The 11,875-nt window shown below is 43.0% G+C and overlaps 1 protein-coding gene across 1 annotated transcript; it reads left to right on the forward strand.

The window, feature by feature from the left end:
* Positions 1–7,974: 7,974 nt before the first annotated feature.
* LOC130846189 (non-histone chromosomal protein HMG-14-like) lies at positions 7,975–8,326 on the forward strand. The gene has a single exon (XM_057724276.1). The coding sequence runs from the start codon at positions 7,975–7,977 to the stop codon at positions 8,278–8,280; it is 306 nt and encodes a 101-aa protein (XP_057580259.1). The 3' UTR covers positions 8,281–8,326.
* The last annotated feature ends 3,549 nt before the right edge of the window (positions 8,327–11,875 follow it).

Genomic DNA, 11,875 nt, shown 5'->3' on the forward strand with positions numbered 1-11,875 from the left:
TGCATGGTTAAAACAGGGATGGCTAAAATAGGGATAATAAATTATTTAGAGGGGACAAAGTGGAAGAGAGGACCAATAAGGAACAACTGTAATGGTTCAAGTGAGAGATGATGGTGGCCTGGTCAGGGGAGTGTTGGTGAAGACATAGGTGGACAGAATTTTTTTTTTAATAAATTTATTTATTTTATTTGTTTATTGGCTGTGTTGGGTCTTTGTTGCTGTGCGTGGGCTTTCTCTAGTTGCAGTGAGCGGGGGCTACTCTTCACTGTGGTGCACAGGGTCCTCATTGAGGTGGGTTTTATTGTTGCAGAGCATGGGCTCTAGGCATGTGAGCTTCAGTAGTTGTGGCACATGGACTCAATAGTTGTGGCTCATGGGCTCTAGAGAGCAGGCTCAGTAGTTGTGGCGCACGGGCTTAGTTGCTCCGATCTTCCCGGAGCAGGGCTCAGACCCGTGTCCCCTGCACTGGCAGGCGGATTCTTAACCACTGCGCCACCAGGGGAGTCCCAAGACTTTAAAAAAAATATATTTATTTGGTCACGCCGGGTCTTAGTTGTGGCTCACGGGATCTTTGTTGTGGTATGCAGGATCTAGTTCCCTGAACAGGGATTGAACCTGGGGCCCCTACGTTGGGAGTACAGAGTCTTAACCACTGGACCACCAGGGAAGTCCCAGAAGTGGACAGATTTGAAGGAAATGTAGGGGGTAAAATTGGCAAGACATGCTATTGGACAGGATATGGAAGGCAAAGAAGCAAAGATATTCAACATGACTCCCAGGTTCAAATAAGTTAATCATGCTGGTACATTGCTTTACAAAGCACTTTCATATACATTATCTCCTATCATCAGACCTCAATCTTGTAAATGCAGTAAGGGACATTATTCCAATTTTATTGGTGTGAAAACAGGTTCCAGGAGTAAACATGTTTATTTTAATGAATTAACCCTAGGTTTTCAGTAGGGAGCCCTTAAGGGCTGTACCCCAGGAGTGAAGGTAAATAGGAAATAGACCAACAGTTACAAAGACTGAAGCCTGATTTTGATTGTTTTTAGGCTCTCATTTAATGGAAATTTTTATTCCTGCTGACATTGTTATGGATGCTATTATCAATATTATCACTATTATTTATCTAATAAGATTCTAAATTTTGGAACAGCATAGAATGGTTTAAAAATTTTTATAGTAATAGAAAACATATCATAAAACTTATACCTTAACCATTTTTAAGTGTACAGTTCAGTAATGTTAAACATATTTATGTTGCTGTGAAAGAGATCTCCAGAACATTTCCATCTTGCAAAACTGAAACTCTATACCCATTAAACACAGCTTCCCTTTGCCCCCTTCCCTCAGCCTCTGGTAACAATCATTCTACTTTCTATATCATTAATTTGACTAATTTAGATACTTCATCTTCATATAAATGGAATCATATTGTATTTATCCTTTTGTGATGCTTATTTCACTTAACACAACGCCCTCAAGGTTCACCCATGTTGTAGCATGTGACAGGATTTCTTTCCTTTTTAAAGGTTGCATAGCATTCTATTGTATGTATATACCACATTTTAATTATCCATTCATCCACTGATAGACATTTAGGTTGCTTCTACCTCTTGGCTATTGTGAATATTGCTGTGAACATGAGTGTGCAAAAATCCCTTCATGACCCTGCTTTCAATTCTTTTGGATATATACCCAGAAGTGGGAATGCTGGATAAGATGGTAGTTCTATTTTTAATTTTTTTTAAGGACTACCATACTGTTTTCCCAATTGGTTGCAGCACTTTACAATCCCACCGACAATGCATGAGTTCCAACTTCTCCACATTCCCATCAATACTCATTATTTCCTGTTTTTCATATTACCTAATGGGTGTGAGGTGATATTTCTTTCTCTCTCTCGTTTTTTGTTTTGTTTTGTTTTGTTTTGAGCGTGAGAGGGACAGGATTTATTTATTTTTCTGGTTCTGAGAAAACAGATGTTCACACTTACATGGAAAGGATTCCTGGTTTGTGATCTTTGTACTTGTGGGGCTCTCCCAGAACACTTTCTTTCAGGACGAGTGAGAAAGGAAACTTAAAAGTTAGAGATATCTACCCCCAGGTAGTCATAGAATAAGCCATTTTATTAAAATTTAAAAAGCCTGCTCACTCCCCACCCTGGCAGCCCCACATCCCTCTCTGCCCATTTTGGGGCTTTGCTCTACACCAGGATCCCAGGTCTGACTGGGTGCTCCCCAGGCCCCCTGCAGCCCCGGGCCCTCCTTCCTGCTGACCGGGTGCTAGCCCCACGAAGTGGACACGTCCAGGCCCCCGAGTTGAAGCCGTTATTCTTAGGGTTTCACGTGCGGCTTACCATGCGCCTCCCCGAGGCAGAGCTGCAAGGTGCCCTGGAAGACAGACGACTGACAGACGGACCCTGAGTTGACCTAGGCTCCCCACCAACATGTCCGAGGGCCTCGGGTACGGGGAGTGGAGGTGCGGGTGGCGAGTGTCATCCTGTGGGGGAGCCGCTCGGAAGGCAGCAGTGCTGCGGGATTTGGGGGGGTGGGGGGGGGAGACTTTCACCGGAAACGGTCCTGCGGGAAGGCACATTCCCACGAGGGGAAGAATCACTTCTAAGAGAAGCAAAAGCATAAGGGAGCCCACCTCCCTGCCCTCCGGGCGGTGGGCCTTCCTTCTCGGGGGCACTTTCCGGAGTCAGACCCCGAGACGGGGACGGTGGGGGCACAGTGGGGGCTTGGTCCGCGGTCCTGGAGGCGGACGCAGTGACGTCCTCATTTTGCGGAAGAGCAAACGGAGGCCCAGGGAGGTTCGGGTAGAAAATGGTGGAGACTCTCCCGGTTCGTCCCAAGATGCACCTGCTGGGGGACCCAGGGCCTTCCGATTCTGCGCCAAACGGGGATGGTTGAGGGCAGGAACGGGGCGGGTCTGTTCCCCTCAGCTTCGCCACAGGTCATTTTCTGAGCTCGACACCCGTGTGCTCGTCTCGCTGAGTCCTGCCCGCGGGCCTGCGCTCGGCCGACGCGGGGCTCGCATTCGGGCAGGGTTCACAGCGAGACCTCCTCGCGGCGCTGCAAGCCCGCCCAGGAGAGGCCCTGGCGCCCAGCGAGCGCCTTTACGCAGAAAAAGCACATTCTCCAACGCGGCTAAACTTGATTCTATAAACTGAGGTGGACGCTGAGAGGGGGTCTCGGGCAAGGCCACCAAGGGTCCCTTGTCCCAGCTGGCCCCACCCGCGCCGCGAGGTCAGGAGCCAGGCCTTGGTCTGGATGCTGTGTGGTCCCCGTGGCGCGCGGCCGCCCTGTCTGGCTCAGGCCCTGGACACCGCAAGGCTGTGTTCCTCATCCACCCCAGCCTCCCCAGGGCTGGAATCCTACCCTGGGGGGACGGAGCTCCCTTCAAAGGGCTGAGGGGAGCATGAAGGCCCCTAAGCTGAAGTGCGTATGAGTCTGCCGGGTGGGGACCCGAGGGGCCCTTCCAGAAGCATCCAGAGCACGTGGGACCAGGCGGGACCCTCTCGGCCCATGCTCCGCAGGGGTTTGAAACGCATCAAGTTGTGTGGAAGGACTGGATCCCGGAGCACGAACAGAAGTGATTAAACTTCGATTTAGCCTGAACTCCAGCACCGACTTCCGGGAGTCATTCCAGAATAACCCATGGGGAAGCCAGGCCCACGTTCTATGGAAGCAAGTTTCCCCTGCCCAGGCCTAGGGATGCGGGGGCCCTGTCTGGTGAGGTATTCATTCTTTCTTTCTTTCCTTTTTTTTTTTCTTTAAGAACTTTATTGAGATATAGCGAGAGAGTAGCATAGACATATATATACTACCAACTGTAAAATAGATAGCCAGTGGGAAGTTGTTGTATAACGAAGGGAGTTCAGCTCGAGGATGGAAGACGCCTTGGAGGACTGGGACGGGGAGCGTGGGGGGGGGGAGTCAGGGGAGGGTGGGGGGGGAGTCAGGGGAGGGTGTGGGGGGGAGTCAGGGGAGGGAGGGAATACGGGGATATGTGTATAAAAACAGATGATTGAACTTGGTGTACCCCCCCAAAAATTAAAAAAAAAAAACGTTATTGAGATATAGTTGACATGCATATATTTTAAAGTGTACAATTTGATATTTTTTTCTTATTAGTAATGTATATATGGCAATCCCAATCTCCCAATTCATCCCATCCCAACTGGCCCCCCTTTTCCCCACTTGATGTCCATGTTTGTTCTCTACATCTGCATCTCTATTTCTGTCATACAAATGGTTGATCTGAACCATATTTCTAGATTCTGCATATATGTGTTACTATACAGTGCTTGTTTTTCTCTTTCTGACTTACTTCACTCTGTATGATAGTCTCTAGGTCCATCCATGTCTCTACAAATGACCCATTTCTTTCCTTTTTATGGCTGAGTAATATAGCATTGTATATGTGTACCACATCTTCTTTATCCATTCATCTGTTGGTGGACGTTTAGGTTGCTTCCATGACCTGGCTATTGTAAATAGTACTACAAAGAACACTGTGCATGTGTCCTTTTGAATTATGGTTTTCTCTGAGTATATGCCCAGCAGTGGGATTGCTGGGTCATATGGTAGTTATATTTTTAGTTGTTGTTTTTTTAATAAATTTTATTTATTTATTTATTTACTTATTTTATTGGCTGTGCTGGGTCTTTTTTTTTTGCTGTGCACAGGCCTTCTTTTAGTTGTGGTGAGTGGGGGCTACTCTTTGCTGTGGTGAGTGGGGGTTAATCTTCATTGTGGTGAGTGGGGGTTAATCTTCGTTGTGGTGCTTGGGCTCCTCATTGTCGTGGCTTCTCTTGTTGCAGAGCTCGGGCTCTAGGTGCGTGGGCTTCAGTAGTTGCAGCACATGGGCTCAATAGTTGTGGCACACGGGCTTAGTTGCTCCGTGGCATGTGGGATCTTCCTGGAGCAGGGATCAAACCCGTGTCCCCTGCATTGGCAGGCGGATTCTTAACCACTGCGCCACCTAGGAAGCCCTGTTTTTAGTTTTTTAAGGAAACTTCATACTGTTCTCCATAGTGGCTGTATCAGTTTACATTCCCACCAACAGTGCAAGAGGGTTTCCTTTTCTCCACACCCTGTCCAACATTTATTGTTTGTAGATTTTTTGATGATGGCCATTCTGACTGGTGTGAGGCAATACCTCACTGTAGTTTTGATTTGCATTTCTCTAATAATTAGCAATGTTGAGCAGCTTTTCATGTGCTGCTTGGCCATCTGTATGTCTTCTTTAGAGAAATGCCTATTTAGGTCTTCTGCCCATTTTTTGACTGGGTTGTTTGTTTTTTTGATATTGAGCTGCATGAATTGTTTATATATGTTGGAGATTATCCTTTGTTGATTCATTTACAAATTCATTTGCAAATAACTAGCTCTAGTAGTTTTCTGGTGGCATCCTTAGGATAGTCTATGTATAGTATCATGTCATCTGCAAACAGTGACACTTTTATTTCTTCCTTTCCAATTTGGATTCCTTTTATTTCTATTTCTTCTCTGATTGCTGTGGCAAGGACTTCCAAAACTATGTTGAATAGTAGTGGCAAGAGTGAACATCCTTGTCTTGTTCCTGATCTTAGAGGGAATGCTTTCAGTTTTTCACCATTGAAAATAATGTTTGCTGTGGGTTTGTCATATATGGCCTTTATGATGTTGAGGTAGGTTCCTTCTATGACCACTTTCTGGAGAATTTTTATCATAAATGGGTGTTGAATTTTGTCAAAAGCTTTTTCTGCATCTATTGAGATCATCATATGGTTTTTATTCTTCACTTTGTGAATATGGTGTATCACATTGATTGATTTGCGTATATTGAAGAATCCTTGCATCCCTGGGATAAATCCCACTTGATCATGGTGTATGATCCTTTTAATGTGTTGTTGGATTCTGTTGGCTAGTATTTTGTTGAGGATGTTCGCATCTATGTTCATAAGTGATATTGGTCTGTAGTTTTCTTTTTTTGTAGTATCTTTGTCTGGTTTTGGTATCAGGGTGATGGTGCCCTCGTAGAATGAGTTTGGGAATGTTCCTTCCTCTGCAGTTTTTGGACGAGTTTGAGAAGGATGGGTGTTAGCTCTTCCCTAAATGTTTGATAGAATTCTCCTGTGAATCCATCTGGTCCTGGGCTTTTGTTTGTTGCAAGATTTTTAATCACAGTTTCAAGTTCATTACTTGTGATGTCTGTTTATATTTTCTATTTCTTCCTGATTCAGTCCTGGAAGTTTATACCTTTCTAAGAATCTGTCCATTTCTTCCAGGTTGTCCATTTTATTGGCATATAGTTGCTTGTAGTAGTCTCTTATGATGCTTTTTATTTCTGCGGTGTCTGTTGTAACTTCTGTTTCATTTCTCACTTTATTGATTTGAGTCCTCTCCCTCTTTTTCTTGATGAGTCTTGCTAAAGGTTTATCAATTTTGTTTATCTTCTGAAAGAACCAGCTTTTAGTTTCACTGATGTTTACTATTGTTTTCTTTGTTTCTATTTCACTTGTTTCTGCTGTGATCTTTACAATTTCTTTCCTTCTACTAACTTTGGGTTTTGTTTGTTCTTCTTTCTCTAGTTTCTTTAGGTGTAAGGTTAGATTGTTTATTTGAGATTTTTCTTGTTTTTTGAGGTAGGGTTGTATTTCTATAAACTTCCCTCTTAGAACCCATTTTTTTATTTATGTTTTTATTTCTATTGCCTTGGGAGACTGACCTAAGAAAATATTGGTATGATTTATGTCAGAGCATGTTTTACCTATGCTCTCTTTTAGGAGTTTTATGGTGTCATGTCTTACGTTTAAGTCTTTAAGCCATTTTGAGTGTATTTTTGTATATGGTGTGAGGGATTGTTCTAACTTCATTGATTTACATGCGGCTGTCCAGTTTTCCCAGTACCACTTGCTGAAGAGACTGTCTTTTCTCCATTGTATATTCTTGCCTCCCTTGTCGAAGATTAATTGACTGTAGGTGTGTGGGTTTACCTCTGGGCTCTCTATTCAACACAGTTAGAATGTGAACCCTAGTCCCTCTAATTCTAAGGTCCGTGGTATTATCACTAGGCTGTAGTGACTCTTTTTATTTGACTCAAATGACATAGAACTGCCGGATTAACTTTCCTAATATATTTCATCATGTCACTTTTCTAATCAGGTACATCCAACAGTTCCCAACTGTCAACAAATCTAAATCATTCTACTTTTGTATTCCTAATTGCCTATCACAGTTCAGCCCTCAATACAAGTTTAATATATAGTCTCAACTAGTTCAACACACATTATTGAATTCAACACGTATTATTGAATGAATGAACAAATGGATAAGAAAACTTCTACTGTATTGATAATCTGTATTAGATGGTAGAGTCTTAATACTTGCTTTAGCATTTTCCAGTTCACCAATCTCAATACACAGTATGTACCAAATAAAAACTTATTAAAACCTAAAATATACATATGAGCACTATCAGTTTTTAATCTCCCCATATTATGCCTCCAAGCCAATGGAATCCTAAAACTCAGCAACACCCATGTGTGCATATACATAGATGTGCATGTATACATGTATGTGCATGAATGCAAAATACTTTATTTCATTTTAAAGATAAATGTACTAAAACATATTAAAGTTTGCACATATTATACGAGCCTATTTATGTAAAATTGTATGCATACATCTCTGTGCCAATAGAGAAGGCTGTCTGCAAAGATGTTTAGATGACTTACCGTTTTTCTCTGAACTTTTATATTTTGTCATAATTAATTAGTATGTAATGTTTTAAAAAAAGCTATTTAAGCTATGCTAAGAAAAAAATCTTTTTAATCCTTAACAGTAAAGAGATTAAAAATAATCCCGGCGGCGGGAGGAGCGGCAGCGGCCAGACAGCCCAGCTCCGCGAAGGCTCTCGGCTCTCGGCTCTCGGCGCGCCGCGGCCCGCAGGCACCCGGCACGCGCCCGCCCCGCCGCCGCGATGCCCAAGAGGAAGGTCCGCTCCGCCGAGGGGGCGGCGAAGCAGGAGCCCAAGAGGCGATCGGCGAGGTTGTCGGCTAAACCGGCTCCCGCAAGAGCGGAGACGAAGCCAAGAAAGGCGGCGGGAAAGGATAAATCTTCAGACCAAAGAGTGCAAACAAAAGGGAAAAGGGGAGCAAAGGGAAGACAGGCCGAAGTGGCCAACCAAGAGACTAAAGAAGACTTACCTGCAGGAAACGGAGAAACTAAAGACGAGGAGAGCCCAGCCTCTGATGAAGCAGGAGAGAAAGAAGCCAAGTCGGATTAATATCACACACCTGGTCCTCAGTGGTCCCTGTCTCCCTTCTTGTACAATCCAGAGGAATATTTTTGTCAACTATTTTGCAAATGCAAGTTTTTTAGTAGCTCTAGAAACGTTTTTAAAAATAAGGAGGGAATCCCACCTCATCCCATTTTTTAAGTGTACATGCTTTTTTTTAAGAGGTGAAATCATTTGCTGGTTGTTTATTTTTTGGTACAACCAGAAGATAGTGGGATATTGAATATGGGAGGCTTTGATTGTCTTGGGTGTCAGCTTAACATTCCATAGATGGGGGGTAGCTTTTATATCCTATAATACAAAGCATACTAAATGGCAGTTTGGAGTCAGTTGTGCATTTAATGTCTTGAACACTTTAAATTGCTCCTCTGGTTTTGGTAGAATTGTTTCCTAAAGCAAATTACTCACTCCTTGATCTCGGCTCTCCTGGTCAGAATTTTGTGCACCCTGTAACATCTTTCGTTGTGGTAGTCCAGTTCTTCTAGTAACTTTGTTAATGTGCTGTGAACGATTGACAATTGGAGTGAGTAGTGTATATGATATTAAATTGTGAATTAGTGGGACTTCAGATGTAACAGGATATCAATATTTGAAGATATTGGTACTTGATATCCTGTTAAGGAAAATTTGCCTCCAAATTTTAAGCTGGAAAGTCACTGGAATAACTTCAGAAAAGAATCACAACCACATGATTTTTTAGATTTTTGGTACGTATGTTAAGAATTGTGTACAAATTGAAATATCTGTGTACTGATCCTCAAAACAACCAATAAAATTTCAGTTATGAAAGAATTTCTTGAAGCAAAAAAATAATAATAATAATAATCCCTCCCATCTCTCTCAAAAACATACTGAATCACATTTGGAGAGTAAATATTGAAGTCCTAAGAATAGGTAACTACATAAATTAGAAGATAGTTTTAATTTTTAGAAAGACATATTATATACTCAAACAAAAGCCCTGAAATTTCTTATTAAATTAAAAATGATTGGAGAATTACCAGATTTATAGCACGGTACTGAATTTTCCTTATTTCACATGAGTATTGAAGAGTAATTATATTTATCTCAATACAGCAATCATTTTTTTCCCGGAGATCACATGTATTTCACATCCACTCCAGATGCAATTAAAAAAAGGAGAGACATATTTAACAGTATGTAGAACTAAGAAATTCCTTTTTTTATTTTTAATTTTTTTGGAATATAATTGATTTACAATGTTGTGTTAATTGCAGATGTACAGCAAAGTGATTCAGCTATACATATACATATATCCTTTTTTTAAAAACTTCCTTATTTATTGACTGCATTGGATCTTTGTTGCTATGCATGGGCTTTCTCTAGTTGCAGAGAGAGTGGGGGCTACTCTTCATTGTGATGCGGGGGCTTCTCTGTGCAGTGGCTTGTCTTCTTTTGAAGCATGGGCTCTAGGCGCTTGGGCTTCAGTAGTTGTGGCACTTGGGCTCTAGAGCACAGGCTTAGTTGCTCCACAGCATGTGGGGTCTTCCTGGCCCAGGGCTCGAACCCGTGTCTTCTTCATTGGCAGACAGATTCTTAACCACTGTGCCACCAGGGAAGTCCCTGCATATATCTGTTCTTTTTCAGATTCTTTTCCCATATTGGTTATTACAGAATATTGAGTAGAGTGCCCTGTGCTATACAGTAGGTCCTGGTCGATTATCTTTTTAAAAAATATTTATTTATTTATTTGGTTGCACCAGGTCTTAGTTGTGGCAGGTGAGCTCCTTAGTTGCGGCTCCAGGGCTCCTTTAGTTGCAGCTCGCTGGCTCCTTAGTTGCGGCATGCAAGCGCCTAAGTTGTGGCATGCAAACTCTTAGTTGTGGCATGCATGTGGGATCTAGTTTCCTGACCTGGGATCGAACCCAGGCCCCTGCGTTGGGAATGTGGAGTCTTAACCACTGTGCCACCAGGGAAGTCCCGATTATCTTTTTTATATATATAGGGTGTGTGTGTGTGTATGTATATATATATGTTAATCCCAAACTCCTAATTTATCCCTCCCCCCACCTTTCCCCGTTAGTAACCATAAGTTTGTTTTCTATGTTTGTGCATCTCTTTCTATTTTGTAAATAAGTTCATTTGTATCATTTTTTTTTAAGATTCCACATATAGGTGATATCACATGATATTTGTCTTTCTATCTGACTTACTTCACTTAGTATGATAATCTCTAGGTCCATCCATATTGCTGCAAATGGCATTATGTCATTCTTTTTTTCTGGCTGAATAGTATTCCATTGCATTTATGTACCACATCTTTATCCATTCATCTGTCGATAGACATTTATGTTACTTCTGTATCTTAGCTGTTGCCTCATTTATTCTGCTATTGATTCCTTCTAATGTATTTTGCATTTCAATTTTTGTATTGTCCAACTCTGTTCTTTATATCTTCTAGCTCTTTGTTAAACATTTCATGTGTCTTCTCCATCTGTGCCTCCATTCTTTTTTCTAAGATTTTGGATCATCTTTACTGTCATACTCTGAATTCCTTTTTGAGTATATGGCTATCTTCACTTCATTTAGTTGTTCTTCTGGGGTTTTATCTTGTTACTTCATCTGGAACATATTCCTCTGCCATCTCATTTTATCTAACTTTCTGTGTCTGCGGTCTGTGTTCCACAGGCTGCAGGGTTGTAGTTTCTCTTGCTTCTGGTGTTTGCCCTCTGGTAGGTGAGGCTGTTCTAGAGGCTTATGCAGGCTTCCTGGTGGGAGGGACTGGTGCCTGCACACTGGTGGGTGGAGCTGGGTCTGGTCCCTCTGGTGGGCAGGGCCATGACAAAGGATGTGTTTAGAGGGGCTCAGGGCTCGGGAAGACTTTAGGTTGCCTGTCTGCTGATAGGTGGGGCTGTGTTCCCACCCTGTTGGTTGTTGGGCCTGAGGCATCCCAGCACTGGAGTCTATAGGCTGTTGGTTGGGGCCAGGTCTTGGTGTCAAAATGGCAGCCTCCAGAAGAGCTCACACCAATGAGTACTCCCCAGTACCTCCACCATCAATCTCCTTGTCCCCACAGTGAGCCACAGCCACACCCACCTCCCAGGAGATTCTCTAAGATCAGCAGGTAGGTATGGCCCAGGCTCCTATGAAGTCACTGCTTTTCCCCTGAGTCCTGGTGCATATGAGACCTAGTGTGCACCCTCCAAGGGTGGATTTTCTGTTTCCCCCAGTCCTGTGGAGTTCTTGAGATCAAGCCCTGCTGGCCTTCAAAGCCAAATGCTTTGGGGGCTTCTCCTCCCAATGTCAGACCCCTAGGCTGGGGAGCCTGACGTGGCACTCAGAACTCTCACTCCTGCGGGAGTACCTCTGCGATATAATTATTTTCCAGTTTGTGGGTCACCCACCTGGCAGGTATGGGACTTGATTGTATTGCGAATGCGCCCTTCCTACCATCTCATCGTGGCTTCTTCTTTGTCTTTGGATGTAGAATATATTTTTTGGTAGGTTCCAGTCTTTTCTGTCAATGGTTGTTCAGCAGTTAATTGTGATTTTGCTGTTTTCGTGGGAGCGGGTGAGCTCAAGTCCTTCTATTCCACCATCTTGTCTCCACCTACTTACAGCT

The sequence above is a fragment of the Hippopotamus amphibius genome, chromosome 2 (genome assembly GCF_030028045.1).
Source record: "Hippopotamus amphibius kiboko isolate mHipAmp2 chromosome 2, mHipAmp2.hap2, whole genome shotgun sequence".
Lineage (NCBI taxonomy): Eukaryota > Metazoa > Chordata > Mammalia > Artiodactyla > Hippopotamidae > Hippopotamus > Hippopotamus amphibius.